At 39.3% G+C, this 24,506-nt stretch overlaps 1 protein-coding gene across 3 annotated transcripts in view; it reads right to left on the bottom strand.

Moving 5' to 3' along the window:
• RYR2 (ryanodine receptor 2 (cardiac)) overlaps positions 1-24,506 on the bottom strand; it is a 204,261-nt gene that overhangs the window by 8,505 nt on the left and 171,250 nt on the right. For 2 of the 3 annotated variants that reach the window (XM_008569233.1, XM_008569235.1), the window contains 8 exons: positions 23,398-23,484; positions 22,593-22,811; positions 20,967-21,097; positions 19,323-19,365; positions 16,491-16,624; positions 12,671-12,731; positions 9,653-9,799; positions 6,891-7,025 (listed from right to left, as the gene is read on the bottom strand). In XM_008569233.1, the coding sequence (XP_008567455.1) occupies positions 6,891-7,025; positions 9,653-9,799; positions 12,671-12,731; positions 16,491-16,624; positions 19,323-19,365; positions 20,967-21,097; positions 22,593-22,811; positions 23,398-23,484 (957 nt within the window). Of the gene's footprint in view, positions 1-6,465; positions 6,727-6,890; positions 7,026-9,652; positions 9,800-12,670; positions 12,732-16,490; positions 16,625-19,322; positions 19,366-20,966; positions 21,098-22,592; positions 22,812-23,397; positions 23,485-24,506 lie in introns of those variants that run through there. The other variant, XM_008569234.1, reaches the window with a different exon arrangement.

Raw genomic sequence — 24,506 nt, 5'->3', positions numbered from 1 at the left:
CCCTTTTCATATAGCCAGCCTAAACCTGATCATAAGGGCTGGAGAGGCAGGGAAGTCATTCTGCCAGACGAAGAGACACGTTTCTTTCAGAGAATCTGAGTAATAAGAAAGGAAGGAGCCTAGTCCTGTAAAAATTGGGAATAGTTGTTAATTCTCCAGATTTTACATTCTGCAGTTTTCCACCCTCATCCATCTCGTAACCCAATCAGTGTTGACATCGCCTTTAGGAAACACTGAGGGCCAGTTTCTGGTGGACTAGCGAAGAGCCTTATGAGACCTTTATCTGGACCCAAAACAGAGAAACAAAGACGTAAATGCAGACAGAGCACACGAGAGAGAGACAGAGCTCGTGTGCTGGGAAGGCAGGGTAAAATAAATGAGAGCAGTTCAGGGAGGTGATTTAGAAAACTGCCTAAGCAGGTTACCTCCCTGGGAGTGCACTCTTTATCTCAATCACACAGAAAGCTTTTTACCAAAACACAAAGGTCTTGATACCTTCCCTGCAGCCTCTGGTTCAGGGGGTCTGGGTGGGCCTCACAGGCCTGTGGATCTATAAAGAGCTGCCCTGGTGAGTCCCCTCCTTTTGTGATGAATGTCTCTATATATGTCAAGTCAGTCTCCCTGGCCCGCTCGCTATAATCATCTTCTCACTCTGGACTTTAGATCATTCTACACTTTCTCCTCCTATGTTCTTGGAGAGGAGGTTCAAATTCTATCAGAATATTGCTGGTTTAATTAGATTCTCAGGCTCAAAAACATCATAATCCGGAAAAAAAAAAAAAAAAAAAATCTGTGTGAATCATCAAAATCTGCACAACTGCAGCTAGAGCGCCACCTGCTGTAAGTTATAAAAAATAGGAGGGTGAACTCCCTGCTTGTGAAAACCTAAAAGGCTCCCTCAGACCCCAGCAAACAACCTGAAACCACCAAGGCTGTGGGAACTCAGGACGAAGCCGATGAAATATGACAGGAGAGGAAAATGTATCTCAAGAGAGAATACTGACTTCCCAATGTGAAAAGGAATTGCTAGAGGGACTGTCACATAAAAGGGATTATCTTCGGAGACCTAAATTAAAGAAATAAAATGTAACCTTTGCTCCATACTTCTTTCTTGCTGGCTGGCTGGTTTTAACAAGCCTCTACTTTGCAGGAGCACTACAGCAAGTGATCTTTTAACTTCTGCTGGCTTTTTAAAGAAGCCGCTTCACAAGTATTAGTAAAAAGCAAATTAAAAGGTGGTATTTAAACCCTAAAACTGTGAGGTTAATCTAGGTAATGTGGCTGGCATATGGGAGTTTTTGAGGACAATCAGCTGGATCTGAATTTGAGCAAAGCTGCAGACTCTTGTCCAGTTTGACTGACTGGCAGCAGCACCTCGTGTTGAACGAGTTCAGAGCTGGATGGTGCCTCGTGTCTTGGAGCTGTTTTCTCTAGCAGGAGGGAAACATCTAAGATAGATGCTTAGCATGCCCTCAACCTCACCCCAGTCAAAGGCAAGACAGTACGTTTATCGTTACGTGCAGAGATATAAAAATCTACAACAGAGCAGGTCCTAAATTGTCTCTCTCACAAGGAGAGAAATCCCTCAAACTGAAGAAAGTCTAGGCTCTAGCCACCTCCAGACTTCAAACACCTAGAGGCTTATGTCCTCATCCTAACATGAGGCAAATGTCTCCATCTTCCGCATTCATGTCCCATATAGTTAGGCAAAACCAACCAGGTGAAGGCAGCTGTCTTCCAAATCGAAATTAACAAAAGCAATGGGAACACACAGAGAGATCTGAAATGTGGTCGTCTAAGGCACGATGATTGTGACTTGAATAAGGTCAAGTACGACTACGTGATGATGGGAGAAAACCAGATGTGGCAGGGTTCTTACTATGCCGTAAGAGGGGATCTCAGCCGCATACCAGGTCCATATCAACCTCATTACACTTTTTGCCTGAGGCTGGTGGATGTTAAGATGCAGGAACAGTGTCTGGTGTTTCTCCTGGGATACAAGTGAATCTCCCATGAGTCACGTGGGTACGTGCGCCTGCTGTTAGTCCCTTTGCGTCTCCCTTGTGCCTTAATGCCTTCCCCAGCCTTCCTTCCCCCTCCTGCCTCCGGCCAGCCCTGACCCCAGTCCTCAGGGTCACGTGGAGAGGCTCTGAGCAGGATGGATATTAAGGTGGCACACGGAAGAGGAAATGAAGGATCACTGAAGATCCTCAGTCCTGGACCTGGAACAGGTAGGGGGAGGCGATGAGGTGGGAGGGAGCAGGAAAGTGTCGCAGGTTAGTGACAATGGTGGAGAGTTACTACTAGTGACCAGTCTCTTATTGTGTTGAATCCAGTTTTTGTACAGTCAATAGAAGTGAGAAAAAAAAATCCTTATAAATGTTTTCTGCTGTGCAAGAAAAGCCACAAAAGGATGGGAGATGGTTAGAAGAAGGGGGCAGGTGAGCCAAATCAGGGGGTGATGGAAAGGCAGACAGGGAAGGGGCTCCAGACAGGGCACGCGGCTTACTTGCCCAGCAATGACCCCAGAAGGAGAGTATTAAAGAGTAAGTCTTCCGTCTCAGTCATGCCAACTTATGATGACACAGAATGAATCTGAAGTATTGTTTAAAACATTGTGATCTACATCCGTATCAACATCTTCCATTCTCTAGTATGATGTTTCATCAAAAAGATACTTTTATTTCCCTGACCACTAGCCTTTTGTAGTAACTTTTCAGTTGTACTATTTGAACAATATTTAATCAATTATTTTTGTGAAGTTCAGCATCATTAAGCATTTTGTATACAATAGGAATGCTGATCAGGTAACTCTGCAACTTTTCCCAAAACTTCTGGAATTTCAGGAGCCTTCTTTTCCTGGAAGATCTTCTCAGAAAAAGAGTGAACTTAGTGGAATTTGTAGGAAGGTGCTTAACATGCAAGTTCCTTGAGGGCAGGACTGTGCCTATGAATAGGTTCAAGCCTTATCCTCTAGGAGTGCCTGGCACAAAAACATGACTAAATTAATAGCATAAGCATTAATGAAATTAACATCTGTGAGGTAGAAGAGTATAGAGTAGCAGTTAAAGAGTATGACCTCTTCCAAACTGTGAGACCTTTAACAAGTCACTTAAACTCCAGTAGCTCCGTTTTTTCATTTGTAAAATGAGGATGATAACAGTACCTACCTACAGCATGAAGTTCTTAGGAGATTAAATGAGTTAATAATTGTAAAGTGCTTGGGTCAATACCTGGCACAATATCATTTATGGTAAGTGCTATAGAAGTACTTGATAAACAAATGGATAATCTAATTGCAAGACTTTGAATCTGTAACTGGGATGGTATTTTCTTCTGTTTGGGGAATTAGGTTTATGAAAGAATGACCATGAACATCGCAGTCCTTTTAGCTGTAACACTCTGTGTTCCCCAAGTGGGTGACTAGCACATGGAAATCACAAAGTCACACGCAAAACATCTTCAGAATGGTAATAATGACAGACAATATTTGAAAACTATAAATGATGAATAACAGAATTTGTTCTGCTGTTAACTATGCATGGACCTATGAATTAGAAGACTTTTTTTTTTTTCTTTTTCCTGCATTCCTTCTCTAAAGCATCCCTTTTGGTCTTCAAAAATCTGATCTTGACTTAGGAAAAGAGTTGGGTATTAGATTTCATGCCAACTGGCTGTTACGTAGCCCCAATCTTTGAATAACCTGCAATTCATTTGAGAGTTATTCTTTGCTGTATTTGAGATTTGTTTTCTTCTTTAAAAAAAATTGGGAAGAGAACAGAAATGCCTAATCACGGAAACCTAGAGAATGGCAACCTTTCTGGAAGGTCTCTAAATGGTGATTAGAAGATAGAATCTGTGTTTAAAAAGAGAGGAAGAATTGGCAATTCTATGTTAATCATTATTTATGATGAAGAAATTATTTTTAAACATTGCAAAACTTTTTACATACATAAGAAAAAATTGGGTTGTCAATGGCTCAAGTATGGCTGGGCGGGGGGTCAGAATGATGGAGCTGGGCTCACCTCAGCCTCTGGGCTGCTAATTCCTCCTGCTCAGCTAATTCCTCCTGCTCAGCTACTCCGTCCCCTGCCCCCGGCCAGGACATAGTCCCTCTATATGGTTATACTAATTCTGAGAACTGAATTAAGCTCTCTTTCACAACATGGTGGGGAAAAACTATTCTAGGCTTTTAAAAATAAAAGAAACAGTACACATATGGTTTTTTTTAAAAAATAACAATTCAGACAGGAGAAAAGTATATAAAATGAACAGCATATGTCTTTCTCTTTCCCCTGATCTGTGGTCCTACACTCTGTAAGAATCCTTGTTAAAAGTTTCCTATGTACAAGTCTCTCCAAAACAATGTTACGCATATTCTAGCATATCTAAAATATGCATTCCTGTGTGTATATAATTTTACAATTAGGAGCCTACCATAATACTGTTCAGGATATTGCTCTTTTTTTCCCCACTTAAATGTAGCTTTAATGTCTTTCCATATCAGTATATACAGATTTACCTAATATTTAAATGGCTGCATACTTTTTATAGATTTATGATAACTGACTCAATCCAGGCTCTATTGATGATCGTTTAGATTTTATTATTTCCAATTTGCGAGAGCAGCTATTGTCCTTGAACACACACAGGCCTATTTGTGACTAAGCCTTTAAGTAAATTACTAGCAGTGGAACTGACAGGTCAAAGGATATGTATACCTAAAAATTTGACAGATACTACAAACTTTCTCTAAAATTGTTATGTTGATTCAAATTCCCAACAAGAGTCACGAAAGTGCTGGTTTTCCCATCAGTCCACCAACTCCGGTATTAACAAACTTTAATACTTTGCAAGTCTGATAGGTAAAAAGTATTTTTTCAAGTTTTTATTTGAATTTCTTTCATTATGATAGAGGCTAAACATCTTTTCATATTTACAAACCCACTGATTTTATTTTCCTGTATAATTGCACATTTTTCTACTGGCTTGTTTATTTCTTATTGATAGGATAAGGACTTTGTAAACTATGGAAACTGGCTCTTTGTTATGGTGTTCAACGTATTTTTCCCAGTTTATCATTTGTCTTCAAGTCTTCAGTTATAGTTGTTCTTTTTCATAAACAATTTTATGCTTTCATGGATCTTAGGTTTTATGCCATACTCAGAAAGACCTTTCCCCATTTAAAAATTATTATTTTAAGGAGTCAAACAAAGTATGTCCTAATTGCTATTTTTTATTTTTTAGATTGAAATATTTGCTCCACTGAAAATTCATTTTGATTTAAAGAGCAAGGTTGGGGGCCGACCCCGTGGTGCGCTCGGGAGAGTGCGGCGCTGGGAGCGCAGCGACGCTCCCGCCGCAGGTTCGGATCCTATATAGGAATGGCCGGTGCACTCACTGGCTGAGTGCGGTGTGGACGATACCAAGCCAAGGGTTGCGATCCCCTTACCGGTCACGAAAAAGACAAAAAAAAATAATAAAATAAAAAAAAATAAAGAGCAAGGTTGGTATTCATTTTTATCATTTTCCTCCAAACAGCTTGTTCATGGTACCAATCCCATTTACTGAATTATTTTTCTTTTTTGTTTTTTTTCCTTTTTGTCTTTTTTCGTGCCCGGCAACGGATCGCAACCCTCAGTGTCGTGCCCGTACCGGACCGGGACCGGCTATGGGATCGCAACCCTCGGTGTTGCCCCCGCACCTCGCGCAGCCAGTGAGCGGCCGGTCTGTATGTGGGATCCGAACCCTGAATTATTTTTCATTTCATGATTTCAAAAGCCATGTTTCTCATATTTTAATTTCCATGAGTATTTGCATCAGTTTCTAGACTCTCTTCTGCTCCACTGATTTGTCGTTCTGTAATACAAAACCGTTTTAATTATGTCTTCATAATATTGGTAGTTCTCTCTCATTGCTCTTTTGGAGTGTTTATTTTTTTCTACAGTAATCTTAGTATCATTATGTCAGCCTCTTTGCTTATACCCCCAATCCCAATTATGTTGGCGTTTCGATGAGGAGCACATATTTTGCATAATTTTCCCCTTCCTAATCTAAGGTCTCGTGTATGGTAATTTCCCATTTGTCAATATCAGAAAGGCAAGTTGCAGAACAGTGATATAAAGCAATATGAAAGCTTTAACATCTATTGACTTTGAAAACCAAAACCAAAAATAAAATTTGGGCCAAGATACTCAGTATAAAAGCAAAAACTGGGCCGGCCCGGTGGCGCACTGGGTAAGTGTGCCGCTTGGGAAGCGCGGCGGCGCTCCCGCCCGAGGGTTCGGATCCCACATACAGACCGGTTCCCACTCACTGGCTGAGCGAGGCGCAGGAGCAACACCGAGGGTTGCGATCCCGATGCCGGTCCCCGGTCCGGTGCGGGGGCAACACTGAGGATTGCGATCCGTTGCCGGACACGGAAAAAGACAAAAGACAAAAAATAAAAATAAAAAAATAAAAAAATAAAAACAAAAACTAGCACTTTTATTAAGAGAGGTATTTTTGGATTTTAGTAACTTCAGTTAAAGTCATTAAGGCAAACAGAAAACGGAAGCTTTGAAATGTTGCACAGGAAATCGTTTCACCTGCTGTCCTAGGACGTATGAACAGCAGGCTAAAGTGACGGCCCTGCTCCCTCCTGGTTCTAACGACCTCACTCAGCTGTTCTATCAGGCTGCGCAGCAGATGTGGGAGAAGTCAGCAGAAATGGTCCTTTATGTTCCACTAAAAACGAAAATTGTGGATTCTTTAAAGAGCCATTCAACTTTGAATTGTGTACACTATTTTCTATTCTGCACCGTTAAAGAACAAATACACATTTATTTAGATTAGATTAAAGAAGCAGGAAAACATTTTCATTCATATGAGATCAAAGTTTATGAACTTACCGTTAGCATATCATCACATTTCATATCTGGTGTATCACCATCTTCACTTTTATTATAGAATTTTCGGAAAAAATTGAATGCCACCACGGTATACAGGTATACGACAACAGCTAATAAGCCCACGGTTAATACAAGCTGGAAAGCAATGTGACATTGAACAAGTATTAGAAATTCAGGACATGTGACTGGCACAGTAGACAGCTATGGGTGTGTGCAGGGGGTGCTCTGGTGAGAACACAGCTGCATTTACTGCTTAGAGGCTAATGGGATCCACAACCTCATTATTTCTCACCTTTCTCAGACCCCCAGCAGAGAAATTTATTTTTGTATTCTCTTTATCTTATGAAGTTGTCAGACTATTTTACACAAAACTTCACTAATACTTAATTGGCTAATAAATGCATAGTATATCTAGAGAATGAATAAGTGATGATTTAGTTTCACATCCAAATTGAATTAATAATAAGTACCTTAAAATGTTCATTTTTCTATCGTCTAAATATTTAGTAGGAGATACTATATGAAATACCTTCTCCCTTTTCATGAAGTCTATTTTCTGTAAATAATTTACATTCCTAATAAAACTCATCTCATTTTTGTTTTGATAGTAAGATGGTTTGTAAATTACTTTTTCTTTTCAATCACAATCTACAACTAAATAGGAATTTATATTGTTTCTGAAATCTGGGAACACAAAACTGGAAAAAAATATGTAATATAAATATTTTTAAAAAATAAAACTGAGAAGTCTAGCTTTGTAAACATAAAACAATAATTAAACTGAAAAACACAATAGCTAATGACCAATACTATTTCAAGGCTAGTTTTACTAATATATAATTAAATGTCACAGTTTGAAAGGCTTTCTTTTAAGTCTATGTAATCTTTCCTTGTATGTCTGTGTGTGTGTGTGTGTGTGTGTGTGTGTATATATTTGATAGAATATATATATATATTTGATAGAATATATATATATGTGTTTAAAAATGTGACTTTCACCAAGTTGGTGAAAACATAATTCTGCTTATATTACAGAAATTCTAAACATACTAAAATGCATTATCTTTATGCATATTTTTTTCTGATTATAACAATCCCTATGTTCTTGACTATAACTGCATATACTAATCAAGCTCTTATAAAATCACTTTTTTTTTTTTTTTTTTTTTTTTTTTTGTCTTTTGTCTTTTTTTGTTCCGTGTCCGGCAACGGATCGCAACCCTCAGTGTTGCCCCCGTACCGGACCAGGGACCGGCAACGGGATCGCAAACCTCGGTGTTGCTCCCATGCCTCGCTCAGCCAGTGAGCGGGAGCCGGTCTGTACGTTGGATCCGAACCCTCGGGCGGCAGCGCTGCCGCGCCTCCTAAGCGGCGCACTATCCAGTGCGCCACTGGGCCGGCCCCGAAATCACTTTTTAATTATCTGGAGAAAACATATCTTGATAGAGGGCTTAATTCATTTTTATCAATGAAGCATAACACTGTAAATTTTCACGTTTTCCCTGTTAAAACTATTAAGCTCTATATATTTCTTTCTCTTTTTCTTAGCTCTCTATAATTCTGAAAATGAAAATTTGATACCTCAAGAATAGCAGGAATAATCCACACAGAAATTCAGAAATTGGTTGAAAGTAGAGCCACACCTTTTATGTAGAAATACACAATAGATTCAGCATCTCCAGTTCTCTACATATACTGGGAGCTCGAACCGAATTTACTAACTGACTGGTGAATAAGCATAGCGGGCCCACTGGGCCCACAACTTGCCATGAATATCACAATCATATTCAGAACCTAAAGTGACATATGTAAGAATCACGTGCTGAAATTTAGAAAACCCACAATTGTGATAATGTGAATTTAACGGTGGATGACCGAGTTCAAGGTTTTTGGAGGGATGTTGATTTAAAAATGTGCTAATCTGTAAGACTGGAAAAGAAGGACTCTGTTAATCCAAACAACCAACACAGAATGTGTTACCACCCAGGGAACACTTGAAAAACAGTGAAAGAATTGATAAATGCATGCTTCTGCAATGTGTTTCATAAAAATGAAAAGTTTGCACATTACAGTCAGGTTCCATCAGAGCATGAGCTGATTATCTGGACCTAGCCCAGTCTCCCTCCAAGTCTATACGACCTCGTCAAGTAGGAAACACTCTTTTTCTTCAGTTCAAAAGTGGAGAAAAGAGTACATGAACGCCCAGTTTTAAAATATCACGTTAAATGAAAATTTCATTAAATTAATTTAATTTGCAATATTAAATTAAATTCTCATGGTTTATTACTAACACAACTAGTATACTAGGGTGCTGCAACATATCTTGATTGCCCCCCGCATCAAGTGGGGCAAACACCGTGCTAGGAACAAAATTGTAAATGCTTTTCTGAGGGCTTAGTATGTGCGAGAGAGACTGTGCTAAGTCCTCTATGTTTATTTTTATTTAATTTTCATAAAAATTCGGTAAGGTAAGTCCTTTATTATTTCCATTTTGTGAAATAGGGAAGTTGAGATTTAGAAACACTAATTAATTTATCCAACGTCACACAGCTAAATGGCCAAGCTAAGACTTGCACATAGGCTTTGGGGACTCTAAAAGCACGAATCCGCATGGTTTAGAAGAGAAGAGGTTCAGACCCTCCCTTCAAAAGCAATCTTTGAAACTGTACGTTGTCATTTGAGGACTGGTTTTATTGTATTTATTTTATTTATTTTTGTTGCTTTTTTAGTTTCTGCAAGGGGGAAGAAAGATAAACTTTTACCTGTTTGCCATTGTGGGTTACTGATGACAAGATGGTTCTTAATGTCTTGAATCCCATAGCAATGTCAAGAAGATGAGCGGCAAAAAAAAAGTTGTTATAGTGTCCAAGAATGGACATAGTCATGTACCAGGCCAGGTAGAGGAAGGACTATTAAGACAGAAAAGGGAAAAGCATATCAGAAGATAGCACACAGGACTCTCATCAAAAGCTCCTCTGATCTCTATCATAATCACTCCATTTATTTCACCTTCTTGGACCTTAAGCTTGTGTATTTCTCATTAGCTGTATCAGTTTGTTCTTTCTGTATTCTATTTCTATTTAGTTTGTTCTGAAAGGTGCAATGTTGTTCTCCCCTTTAAAACAGAATAACTTTTTTATTTATCCTCCCACAGGGAAAACTTCATTGACTGACTACTTGACAGCAGGGTTTCTCAGCCTCAGCACTACTGATGTCTTGGACCAGATAATTCTTTGCTGTGGCTGTCCCTGCACATTGCAGGATAGTCAGCAGCATCCACTAGATGCCAATAACACATGTTGCCCTCCCCAGTTGTAATAACAAAACTGTCTCCAGACATTGCCAAATGTCACTTGGGGGACAAAATTGTCTCTGGTTGACAAACCCTGCTCTACAGTCAACTAACGGATCAACCAACTTTCCCTCCCCTTTTTCTTCCCTTTGTTTTTTGTTTATTCACTCACTAAATCTGTGTTTGTTACGAGATTATATGATGTGTTTTATTAGGTGACGTGTTTTATTAACCAAGCATATCACTTTACATGAGCCAAAATAAGCCTAGAAAAACCCCAAATACTGTCTGATGTCACTGAAAGCTATAGTAAACCTAATTATAAAATTGGTACTATTTGCAGAAATCTCCTGGATTATAATTAACGTAAGTGATTAACTTCACACAGGCTAGAAAATGAACATACTTTTTTTAGAATGCAGTGAATAAAGCAGAATAAAAATACTGTGATTGCTCTTACTTTTTGGATTACAGCCTCTTCTGCATAAGGCATATCTTGCCAGTTAAGTCAGGAGCTACCCTTTTTGGGGGTGAACACCTTCATTTTGATTATAATAAATCTCAATCTTCAACAGAACAAAAAGAAAAAGGAGGGAGCTGAGGCAGTACCAGACATTTCACGGGCAATGTGGGACTTAAGGCAGAGGTCAGGCGGGAGAAAATTAGCATTGTCAACATAGACACTGAGATAAGAATATGCAGAGTTTGCTTGGGAACGAGAGTTTGGTTTGAGTGGTGGGTTCTTGTTTTGGAAGATCAGCCTTGAAAAGAACTGCGGGGCTGGGGGACCTTGAGGCCAAGGTAAGGGATATAGATTTATCTCATAGGCACGTGGCAGCCACTGGAGCATCACTAGCAGGTGCAGGATAACGGTGTTTGAAAAGTGGCATTTTAGGAAAATTTCTTGAGCACCTACTAAGTGCTGGTCGTTGTCCTATATATTTGCACACACAGTCTCTCACTTTATTCTAGCAATAGGCATATTTAGTTCCAATTTACAAATGAAGGAAGTGAGCTCACTCAGGATAAGCTACTGTCTAAAATATTTGTCAAGTGGCAGAGCCAGTAAATTCAGAGACTAAACAAGCCTCATGGTGAGGTTATGAGAGCCGTGACAAGGAGCAGAACTGGAAAGACAGAAGGGAAAATTACAAAGGGCAGAAATAGGATCAAGATTAGGCAAATAATCAAATGCATGTATTGGAGGAAGAAGGAAAAGGAGGTGTCCTGTCTAATAATTATCATTTTTAGTATCAGTATGTCCCATGCAGTATTGGGGACATATTTGTGCTACAAAGTCATTATTTGGGGGTTATCTGAAATTCAAATTTAACTGGGAATCCTGTATTTCACCTGGTAGCCCTAGCTGTGTTTCAGAGAGAAGCTGCACTACTGAAGACTGAATACATGTTGAGAGATGATTGGCCAAACAGAAGGCGTGGAGCTGCAGGTGGATGAAAGTGTAATAAAGTATCAGAAAGGTGACTGAAGCAGGTTCTTCAGACTTCCCCAGGATCTGTTCATGCCCACATTCTCTGGAGGACGAGAAAACTGCATAGCAAGGAGAATACTACGGACAGTCTGAACCTAGGCAGAAGTGGAAACCGCCCTGAGCAGGCAGAGGCCGAGGTGGACTGGCTACTTGGTGAAAGATACCAACTGGAGTGGAGTCGAGGTTGCCTCCTTTTCACACAGGGGAGTTCCTTCCATTACTAGATGAGAAATTAGTTGCATGATAGCATATTAACAGTTTATGGTTCTAGAAGATACTTATAAGACATGGTTTTGACCTCTTAGGCGGGTTCTCTAAGATAACCAGAGTTCTGGACCCATGGCTGGGTGAGGCAGGGGTGGGGATAGAGACTGGAGAATTTGGGGGATGTCAGAGGCCTTCAGAAAGAATGAAACTAACGTTCACTATAAAAGTCAGTGCTAAAATTAAAGAGTGAAATTTTGAAATCTTCAGACAGCTGGTGTCTTTTAGTAATAAGTAATTTTTTCCATTATATTCGGATACATACTTGGGCCCTATTTTTAGTTTCCAAAGGCTCTTTTATAAAAGAAGGATCCATCAAGGAAAATGACACAATAATTTCATGTACTTAATTTGGGGAAAACTTAAATTTAGCACAATTTATGTTTTTTACACTTTAAAAATGTGTTTAGGAGTTTCTTTTTAACATCTATAACACTTCAGAGTATAACACTGCCCAACTAAAGCCTGAATGAAAGTACACATGAATTTTCGTCTCAGTTTCTTTTTCTTGTGTAAGTACATTTTCACTTTAATCTTTCAGCTACTGAAAGAAATGGAATGAGCGATGGGCTGATTAATCGCATCTTTCTGTGGGTCTTTCTCAGATATGGTCTGTATTAAATGCATTGGTATTTGAATAACTTTCTTAAACAGCCATCCTTTCATCTGCAGAACTTCCACAGACTAGTCTGATCAAGTGTATTTCCCTCTGGGGTAACAAAGCAGGCTTACGTTGTCAGTGAAAACGACTCCTAGTTTCCACATCTGATACTTCACATCAATAGAGTTCAGTCTGGAATGACAAAAAAGAATTTGCATATATGCACATTAGTCAAGGACTCACAGCCTTTTTTTTTTTTTTTGTCCTTTTTGAGACCAGCTGCACCGCGCTCAGCCAGTGAGCATTGTGAGCGCACCAGTCATCCCTATATAGGATCCGAATCCACGGCTGCACTCCCAGCGCCACACTCTCCCAAGTGCGCCACGGGCTCGGCCCAGACTCACAGGCTTTTGAGAGCCTGCTGACATAGTAGGAACCTTCACAGGAGTTCTAGCCAAGTTGTCAAGGGAAGAGTCAAGAGCTCGCTCTGATAGTGTATTCCAGAATTTTGTGATGCTTTTTTAGAGGGATTATGGAAAACAAAAGAAAGACTAGTCCTTTCTTTCCACCTTTCCTTTCCTACATTAAACATAAGCTAAACTCACTTTATGTATGATACTTATTCTTGAAAATTCCTAAATTAACCAACATGTGCACATTTTGTTTATGTTTCCTTTTGTTTCCAGAAACCTCACCTTTTCTATTTCCTTTTCTATTGAGGCAGAAATTTAACCCCTCCCCTTGGTTCCCATAGCATCCTGTAGACTCTTTCCTTTATTATCATCCCCCACGTTGTTTTGTAGTTGTAGGTGTTACTAGATCTGTACGTGTGCACATATGTACGTATCTATACATACATACATATATATATGCCTCTCATTAGTTTGTAAACTCCCCAGAACCAAGCACAATATCTCACACATTGAGCATCTCTCAATAAACATATGTTGAATAAATAAATCTTCGTACAAATATTCATGATCTTTGCAGATTAACAAGCATGTGTATTAAAATACACTGGTTAATTCTCTTTTTTTTTCAGAACTTGACACTGATTTATAGGCTAGAAATTACAATAACTTTGTCAGCATTTCTAGCATTTTAATTTTTGATAATATGATAGGATATGAAATAATGCAATATAATATAATGGTAGTATTATTTTCAAAAGGGCTCTCTAGACTTAATGTTTCAGTCTTTAATTATTTTTATTTAAACTAGTCCAATCCTAAATTGTAAGTGCTAGAATAACTAGTTGACAATGAAAGCTGATTTCTTGGGAGACATTTTCCTTTAAGGGTTAAGTTTTCATTTACCTTAGCATGGGATTTTTTTTCCAAGGAAATAAAATTGTCTTTGAGCTATAATTAATTTTATTATACAGGAGCCTTTTAAAAAGTTCCATGAATATTTACAATAGGTATCAATAAAAAATTTTTTTAAATAAAAAAGGAAGAGTTGGAAAAAATAAACAGTGGAACAATTTGCAAGACAGTATAATTACTTCCCATGAGAGCAATCTAAAACAAACTAAAGGTTTAGATCAGGATGTCTGAATTTCCTATGGTAGTTTCTTACTTTATTTTTTAAAAAATTACTCTTATGATTAATTATTTTCCATCTCTATCATAAGCCAGGGTGACACATTTGCTACCAGTGTCGATAAGCAGCATTTCCTTTCTGCAGCTCACAGTACTCTTTGCATCAATAGTGGTGGCTGGGCGGTTTGGGCACGGCTGACCCCGCCCCTAGGAGGGGTCACGGCAGATCTAGGCCAGTCAGGGCACAGCCTTCTTCAGGCCCCAGGGCTTGGATCCAGGGCAAACTACAAGCAGGAAGCTGAGAGTTCTGCTAGATGGTTTTGAGTATGAACTTCCCCTGCTCCCCTACAAAGGCAGAAATGGAGAAGCAGGCAGCCTTTCTGGATGCTGGAAGCCACTGCAACCCCAGGAAGGGAGGTAGCCACTTATTTAAATGTGCTCATACCAAGCCTTCTGTGTTTGATTGACAAATAAATACACGAATCATCCTTGTATTTGGATGTTCACATTAAGATTACATTCATGTAGAAATCAGGTAATCTTTTACAGCATGACCTTTCCAAATGCTTCAGTAAAGATATTATATGTAACTGTTTTTCCTAGTAATGTATAGTTATTAGATTTCTATTCTACTAATTTTATTATCTGTATTTGAAGGTGTAAATAAGTGCCACATCGATTTCATGGTACTTTGCTAGAGGTCAAACTGCAAACATTTACTCTGTACAACTAAAACAATGGAAAATTTCACCAATTTAAAAACTAGTTGTTCACAGTAAAAAAAACAGTCTAAAATTTTCCTTCTATTTCTTCAGACTTTTTTTCTAGAGTCACAAACATGACCATGGAAAATGCATAATCCCAGGCTGGCCCGGTGGCGCACTGCTACAGTGCGCCGCTTGGGAGCGCGGTAGCGCTCCCGCCGAGGGTTCGGATCCCACATACAGACCAGCCGCTCACTGGCTGAGTGCGGTCCGGGAGCAACACCGAGGGTTGCGATCCCATTGCCGGTCCCGGTCCGGTACGGGCACAACACTGAGGGTTGCAATCCGTTGCCTGTCACGAAAAAAGACAAAAGGGGGAAAAAAAAAGGAAAAAAAAGAAAAGAAAAAAAAAAAAGAAAAAGAAAATGCATAATCCCTTAAACTGTTTAACCACACATTGCTTATCAAGGATGTGACAACGTTGTGGGAAGTTCAGCCTCACTCACGCCGTGGTCCTCGTTTTACATGGTATTCTAACATAGGGCCTTAGTTCTCACATACAGTGACAGAGCCTGTGAATGCCACATTTGTTTTCCTAAAGTACCGAAGGGATACTTTGGATCTAAGGTCACAATCTCTGTCATATGTTTACCTAACTACTTTTCAACTGAGTTCACATTATTTTCAAAGACCCAAGTAGCTCTAGCAAGTTTTCAGATAGATAAAGAGCATATGACCAACAGGAGAGGTCAGCAAAAATATCTTTTTAATGCTAGCTAATATATTTATCTAAAACAAAATAATGCTGCTCTACAGCACCACAGATATCTATGTTTTCAAAGTAGTCACCATATCCCTAAATGACTAGGACCGTAATCACACAGATAAGGCTGACATGTTTTTAAGGGAATGTAAGTATCATTTTTCTTCCAAAATCATTAAGTGGCTACAATAATAAATTATATTTTAAAAAGCACATATGCTTTTCTTTTATTCCAGAAATTCAGATGGTAAGATTTGCTAAATAGATATGTATGTATATATGTATGTATACATACACTCACATTATACACACACGTGTGTGAGAGACGTAATCTCAGGTGAATTCAACTGGTTTGCATCCTTCTAGTTATAACCTATTATCCCATGAAAGAACTATATAAAGAGTGCTTCATTTTCAAGTAAACTTTCCAAGCAATAGTATGAAAGTATAGTATTTCTGGCACCCTAAATCTTTGCTATTAAAAAAATACAATAATTATATAAAATAATATGAACTTTGGACACTTTAAATAAAAGGGCTACACAGTTCTCTTTTCCAAAGCATAAGAAAATTAACTCCTTTTCAAATAGGAAGCATCACAAAAAATCATCATATATTGCCCTTTTGCAGATGTTTTACTTTGACTTAAGGGGCATTTTGGGATACAAAAGACAAATTAAATCAAGAACATGAATATCCTTTTCTCTTGTCCTATGTAAATAACAAAAAAAGGCACTTTCGAAAATTAATAGAAAAAAAATCGATCATCCCATAGCTGCAAACACCAGAGGTGTAAACGTAGACACACACGCATCCTCTGTTTTCCTCATGTGTCTGTTCCTCTGACACTGAGGGAAAGGAAATCAAGGTACCAGCAAGTTCAGAAGCGTATTTTTTCTCCTTTCAACTTAAACCTGCAGGAGGCAGCAGCCGCAACACTCACACAGCCGATAAGGAGCTATCTTTCTTTGGCTTCTTCTTTTCTCTCGCGTCGCTGAAGTCCAGAGCTGCTTTATCCATGCCAAGTAACTCGCTGATCCTGTCTCGGCCATAGAACTCTCCATACTTATCCATAACCTGGGGGTCAGTGAAAAAGCGTTTGGTTGGCTTCAACCATTACGTGACACCGTCTATATGTGCGTATACAAACACCTGATTATTTTTAAACTTACTATAGACTTGCCGTATTTTAAAGATCACTTAAAAATCTAATTTAGGGCTCATCTTTCATCATCACTCTGTTTTAGGTTTAAACAACTTTATAGCCTTTTAAGTAACATCTATCTGAGGAACAAGATTTCTCATTCCACAGAGGGAAGCACAAAAAGAGGAAGACGATGAAGGAAAAGGGTGAGAAGTGGGAGGAAATGGAATGAAAATGACCTTGACCAAATTCATACTCTGGGCTACAAATTAGGCTTTATTCCGCGTGACAGTCACAATATGAAAGTTCCATATTATTGGCATCCCATGCTGCAGCTAAAGAAACTGTGCCCAGGGTTGCTCAGCTTAGCAAGAGATGAGGTCAGGAAGCATCCAAGCCCTGCGGGCCTCCCCAGCCAATGACCTTCTGCATGGACCCTGCATACCACTGGGCTGGACATCACAGGAAGGGCATCCCCTGTGAGTCTCAGTCCAACCTTCAGCTCTTTCCCATCTTAGCACCTCACTCTCCTTAGGATCCCAATTCCAGCAATTCTTCAGTAACCCCCGGGCCTGCAGCCTTATCATCATCCATCCCCGTCCTCACGTCCTCATTTTAATTCTCTTCTAAGTGTAGATGTTGTGTCCATCATCACCATTGTCTCATTACAGTCCCCCACCCCACTTCCTCGCCCACTTCCCCTTCTGTCACATTTGCCTGGCTCTGCCCATGTGCCGCATCTTTACATCTGCGCTTGGACATGGTTCACGGCTTCCTTCGAGCTCAGTCCATGCTATGTAGGACATAGCTCTTCTCAGCCCAAAGTTCATAGGCCACGAGAGCCCCACACCAAAGCGAACATGGAGGTAACAGGAAAAGTGATGAAAGAGAAGCAGGAGGAAAGATCACTGGAAGCAGGAGTCAAGGCACCCAGGAAACAGAAGAGAAATGAGAAAGGGGAAAAAGGAGGAGACAGAATGTGAAAGGAAAAGATTAGAGTGGGTGAAGACAGACACAAATGGGAAGAAGGAAGGGATCAGCAGAAATAAAAGTGGACTTTTTTTGAACGTATACAATCAGTAAATGAAAAGCAAACCTCAATGAGCACTGGTAGTTAAAAAGCCTATGAACATATATAGGCTAATTAAAACCATTTGTTCTGCATTATTCTCACAGTGCTAAAAATGAGCTGGACTGATCTGAGTGGTAGTTCTCTCTGACTGTGTTCTCACCACCCTTCCCCGGAAAACAAACTGGATACTACCGTAGGAATGCCAGGAAGGGGCCTAGCTGCTATTACAGTTTATTTATTTGACTATCAATATATAGCTTCCTTCAAAGAAACTCTTGCTTTAATAATGCAGAAGCTTCCTCTTCATTCCATAAAATAACTAATAGAAATAAAATGGTCAAATTATCTATTTAAAATTTTTTAAAAATTGTCCTTGCAAAGCATCTGCCTAATTTGGATGTGCTCATACTCAAAAGGCCAGGTTACAAGACCAAAAACTTGTACCAAAAAATAATCAACAAACACACTGCACCTTTCAACTAGAAAGTGTTTTTTTATATACGTATTTATATGTTATATATATAAAATATTTATTTATATATTTTAAATATATAAATATAGAGATATAGATATATAAAATCAGTATGCTTAATGATGTAGTTGATTTAAATTCTCGGTGCAAGCTCTGCTCAGCCTGGTAAAAACAATTTTCTGTGCCAGTCGCCAACCACTGTTTGAGTTGTACTGAACTGGTGGGTCCAAAGGGGAAAAGACCCCTTCATTTGGCAGGTACCTCTGGCCATTTGCTCTGGATGGCATATACATTGGAGCTGGAATTCATTGCGAACTAGTGTGTGAATTGAATCAGCCTGGCAATGAAAGCAGTTCAAGGAATAAATAAGGAGCTACAAAATAATGATTATAGCATTTTACAATATAAAGCATTGTTACATGTTCTATTTCATTCAAGAAAAATGGGATCTGCACTATTACCCTGTGAAGTAGGCAGGGCAGAAATGTTCCCTGCCCCTCGGATCAGAAGTCCGTAAATTCAGAGCTTTAGGAGGTGCCACAGTCGATGGCTGGACTGCAGCCGGTGTTCTTTCTACCACCCTCTGATGCAGTCAGCATCAGAAGAATAAAACTTAAAAAAAAAAATTTTTTTTAAATCTTTAAAGTTACATAAAGTAAATAAAATTCAGTCCTTTGTTGTCATCCAACAACTTTACCTCTGCAGAGTGATGGAGGACACCAGCCCTAGTGACTTACCAGCTGTCTTATTAGAAAACAGCCTGCAGCTAACTTAGGTTACCCAAACAATTTCAAAGAAAATTCTAACCAACTCTTGTTAATCCTATGATCTAAGCACTGTTTATGCGGCTGAATCAGAGAACAGGGTGGATGAAGCAATGTCTATTTATTTTGGAGCTGAGGAATATGGATTTATAATGTGCTATTCTTGAAATTCATATTTAATTCTACTGCCTTTTCGAAATGACATTAGCAGGCAGATAAAGCGCACATCAATGTCTCATTCTACATCTAAACCACATCAAATTCAAATCTGAATTGCACTTTAGGAAACAAATATAGAATTTATTCCGTCTGAGAAGGATTACCTTTCTTTTAACAAATTTGTCCCAGTAGTTGTTGGGAAATGACCTAAAAGATATAAAAGCATAGAAGTAAAATAGTATTATTTGTTTAAATGATAAATAATAACATATCATTTGTGATATACAAAATACTTAAAATAATATGTAAATATAAATCCTGCTATCCTCATAAAATACAATGAATTTGGTTACCATCTTATCCCTTAATTTTTTTACATCATAGGTACATTGAATATTATTTTAAATAGTAATATATAAATATATATACATGTAAATCACACAAAAAGATTATAAGCTGATACTTTAATGAAGAATAAGAGCATATTTATTAATAAGTAGTATTGTTATATTTGTCATTTGTTAATCAATATGTCTATGTAGATTTGTCAATTGTCTTTAAAAATTAAAGTATGTCGGGCCGGCCCGTGGCTCACTCGGTAGAGTGCGGTGCTGATAACACCAAGGCCCCGGGTTCGGATCCCATATAGGGATGGCCGGTTCGCTCACTGGCTGAGCGTGGTGCTGACAACACCAAGTCAAGGGTTAAGATCCCCTTACCGGTCATCTTAAAAAAAAAAAAAAAAAAAAAATTAAAGTATGTAAAAACTGCCATTGTTTTTCCTATGAAGTAAAAAAATTTCATTCTCACCAGTTATACTCAAAGAAACTTTGAGCCTGGTACCAAATCATGACTCTGGAACCTTGATTAATATAGGGTTTACTTAAAAGGACTGATTTGATTAGATTTAGTGCTAATTGGTAGAATTGCTAAACAAAACATTGAGCATTTAGAGTAAACATATACAATGCATAAATAAATCATCCCCATTTGAAAACCCAGAACTTATTAGAAATTATCACTTTTTAAAAATAAGCAAGGTCTGGCCAGTTAGCTCAGCTGGTTAGAGCGTGGTACTGTAACACCAAGGTCAAGGGTTCGAATCCCTACCCCGGCCAGCCACAAAAAAAAAAAAAAAAAAAAAAGAAAATATTTCACTCTTGGATAGTTATAAACTACTCTCACTAACACATTTTATGGCAGAAAATTATACTTTTGTGATAAATTTATATCTGTAACAACAGCTAGTACTTAGGATCTTAATCTCATAAGGCTAAACAATTATTGAATAGAAGAAGTTTTTGTATTTCTCTGTCATATATTTGACATAATGACATAACATTTAGCTAGTGTCATGCTAGGCTGTTTGATGGTACCAACTGAAAGTTTATAATGCAGATACATTAAAAGTGTGAAATCCAATATTTTTTTTTAATGCTACAACTCTTTCCAGACTGAATAATTTTTGCTTTCTCTGCTTTTCATGAGATAACCCCGCACTGCAGGTCATGTGCCTCCGGCTACACACTTCCCTGAACACTGAGTAACAGGTGAGAAGTTCCATCAGTGCTGTGGAAATGGACTCAAAGCCATGTTTGATTAAGGAATTCAGGACACAGAGGGCAGAAACGGACGGTGTCCATTAGCTAAGGGGGTGAGGGTGCTTAGTCTTTTTGTTCTCTTGACTGAGTGTATAACTATTATTCACCTCTGCTCAACTTCTGACACATGTGCAGGGACTCCAGCAAAGTATTTTTATGTCGTGACGTTTCTGAGCACAGCAATGTCTCATACGGTTCTTTACTCACTGTGTGTTGATTACGAGTCTGTCCCACTGGCCTTTGATGTCGTCTTCTGAAGGCTGTTCTGTAATATAAAGCCCATCGAACTCCAGCTTTCGTGCCACTTCCTTTTCTCGCTTAAAGATAACCAACGGGACCTACAGATGAGAAACGAACATGTTAAAATTTGTTTAGATTTACTGGCCTCGCCTCCTGTGGTCACTATCTTTACAAAACAGCTTCTAGAGAGAAATATTTCCCAGATACTTCCAGGAAGGTAAACATTGAGTGACAACGAATCAGCTATATTCAGGCAGAAAGAAGCATCCAGGAGATTTTTTTAAAAAACAGAAGACAGAAAAGTATACATATGCATATGTTTTTAAACACAGGGGTTCATAGATAATTGCACTAATGAAGTCATTTTTAAATACTAAAGAGAAAAAGATGATTACGCAAAATTGTTTTTCTTTTACATAAATATGAAGGTGCTTCAAAAAGTTCATGGAAAGATTCATATTATCTTTCAATTCTATTTTTCCATGAACTTTTTGAAGTGTCCTTGTATATCTCAACATGAATAGATGTAATAAAATTTATCAATCTTGCCAGTGTTCGAAAATGCATGCTACTAAAAATGCAGAGTTTTATTTGAGAAATCTCTTTAATAATTCCATGCTCAGCATGTCCACATGCTCTTTTGAGATAAGTTTTAATTTCAACATCAGCAAAAATTGTCAGGTTGCCAAAATGTCTCCAGAACACATTGATTCTCTTTTCATGTGGACCGACTTTATACAGGCACAGATGGAAGAAAGATGCAGACATTTTATAAGTATCCCAGAATATTCACCACCATAAAACAAGGGAATAGAAAGGAGGGAAGGAGTTTCTGAAGAAAACTTTCATTTTACCCTGGACCCTGGTTTTTCCACTGTCTTCTGGAAGTTTGACAACCAGAAGCAGAGGACAGTGAAATAACGGCAAAACAGTGAAAGGCATCTAGCCAGGAAAAGACAGAGGTTTGCACAGGTAATAAACAGCCCTGAGCAGTCGGAGAGACTATTTTGAGTTTTGTTCACCAAACTGCACTGTTTCCCTTGGCAGGGCTCGAGGGATAAAGCCGTGTTATTTTCTGGTGAAGTGGGACACACTGGGAAGCATTTCTGCTGATGCTTGCTAACAGAACAATCACAATGACTCCTATGTTTGATACACGCATTTCTGTTAGTCCTAATACACTGGAGCATCTCTGTGAGACAGAGGGGGTGGTGAGCTCACTTCTGAGGGGTGAAGTTACAGGTGAAATTGACCATTAAGTGAATAATTATCAATATGTGAAAGAAAGCTCCAATGGGACAGCCAAAGCCGAATCCCTTCCCAGGGCAGCCTGCAGCCAGTGACAGTCAATGTAAATACACAAAGGTCAGGCTCCAGACCCCAGGCCAGGACACCTTGAAGGGGCATCCTAGCATCATCCCCTCGGCCCCTTCCTGCTTCCTCCGCTTGCCCCCCGGGTGTGGGTTCATGGAACACTTCAAGGTGAACTTTGTGCCTGTAACTCGCACCTCAGAATCTGCTTCCCCACAAGACCCGCCTGCAACACACACACACCCGCAGACGCACATGGGTACCTGTGCCTTACTGTCTTACTTTCAAGCAGTAGTATCCGATGATGCAGAAGAAAGAAATGACCGTGTGTAGAATAGCTAAGATACGCAACGTGGGCTCCATGTAGCCGCTGCTCTCCTCCAGGACGTAGTGAACTGCGATGATCCTGTGTGAGCCGCCGTCCAGGCTGCTAACTTTGGCGTTTTCACTTGAACTTCGAGTGGAGAGCTCCTTTCCTTCAGCCACAGAGGAAGTGGAGACCTGATCCAAACCATTTAAAGGTTAGTCAGTTTGCTGCATGTAAGATATCGTTGCAAACAGAAAACAGTAGAAACAGAGCAAATAGCTGGATGTGAGGTTATCGCATAACGAAAGGACTACATGCAAGGCTGAAAAGATAGCTTTTCAAAAACCAAAGGTGGGTAATGAACACACTTTTTAATTCATTCTGATCTAACCAAGAGTTATGAGAACTCCAACACATGCAGGAAAAAATTTGATGGCTAAGCAGTCTTCTCAATTATCAAAAGATTTTAACGTAATACAGGTATTCCACCCCCAGATACAGTAACAAGTAAGATATTAAGCCAAATTAGGCTCAAAAGATTGTGGGTAAACCCTCTGCCAAGTCAAATGCTCTTCACTTGAGGAATTTCTAAGTTCCGAGGAACAAATCTCTCCTGCCTTCCCGGATTGTAGTGATGTACCTGGCTTCAGGTTTTCTTTCATTAAAATTTATTTCATAATAGGCTTAAACGTGTTCCCTAACGGATCTGTGAAATGTTTACATTCATTTCAGTCTATCTGTAGTTTCATATTGGTTATTAAGACACAGAGACATACGTACCTTATAAAAAAGCAAGATGAAATTGATTGCAAATGCGACAAACAAGGCTAACATTCTCATGTTGTAAAAGTTGCGAGCAAAATAGTTCTGAAGGTGAGAAAAATTATAAAAAGGTCACTGAATCAAGAGACTTGAAATTTGCAGGCAACTTAAATAAAGCATTTATTCATCTATTCCAAACTACTGATTGTGAGCCAACTATGTATCAAGCACCACTCTTGGTGCTGTAGACGTAACAGTGAAGGAGAAAATTCCTGCCACCACGGGGGAGACAAAGAATAAAGAAGCAGACCCACAAATTGAAAACACAGTTTCAGGGAATGCAAAATGCTATTAAGAAACATGCATCAGGTTAAGAGCTTTGGGAATGTGGGGGCTATTTTAGATGGTGGTGGTCAGGGAAGGTTTATCTCAGGATGGGACATTTGAGCAGCAGGCTAGGGGAACAAGTGGGGGAAGAGTATGTCAGGAGGAGGAACAACACAGACAGAGCCCTGAGCTCAGAGTGATGTTGGTCTGCTGGAGGGACAGTAAGAAGAAAGCACGGTGAGAAGGAGGGAGCCTGGGGGGATAAGAGCAGGGCTTCTGAGAAAAGTGTGCATTTTACAGTGCAGTGGTTCAGTTTGTGACCTCGGGGGCTGCACTGCCTAGACACAAAACCTATCCCCCACCACTTACTACTCGCGGACGCGGACACAGGACTTAATCCTTCCTGCAGCACCACTGTCTTAACTGTAAAGTGGGGATAACAGCACAATCAACCTCATAAGTTTGCTTCGAGAATTAAATAAATTAATATAGGGAAAGTTAGTTATTAATCTTATATTATATATATTATATGTAATATAGTATAATATAATTGTATGCAATGTAATATTATATTAGAATTATTAGTTACTCCAGGTGGGATGGAAGTTATTGGAGGATTTGAGGAGGATTTGGAAAGATTACTCTAGATGCTGTGTGGAAAACAGTAGGGGTGGGCCGGCCCGGTGGCGCACGGGATAAGTGCGCCGCTTGGGAAGCGCGGCGGTGCTCCCGCCCGAGGGTTCGGATCCCACATACAGACCGGTTCCCGCTCACTGGCTGAGGGAGGCGCGGGAGCAACA

The sequence above is a fragment of the Galeopterus variegatus genome, unplaced genomic scaffold (genome assembly GCF_000696425.1).
Source record: "Galeopterus variegatus unplaced genomic scaffold, G_variegatus-3.0.2 Scaffold482, whole genome shotgun sequence".
In the NCBI taxonomy this organism is placed as follows: Eukaryota; Metazoa; Chordata; class Mammalia; order Dermoptera; family Cynocephalidae; genus Galeopterus; species Galeopterus variegatus.
This window is presented reverse-complemented; position numbering and strand designations above follow the sequence as displayed.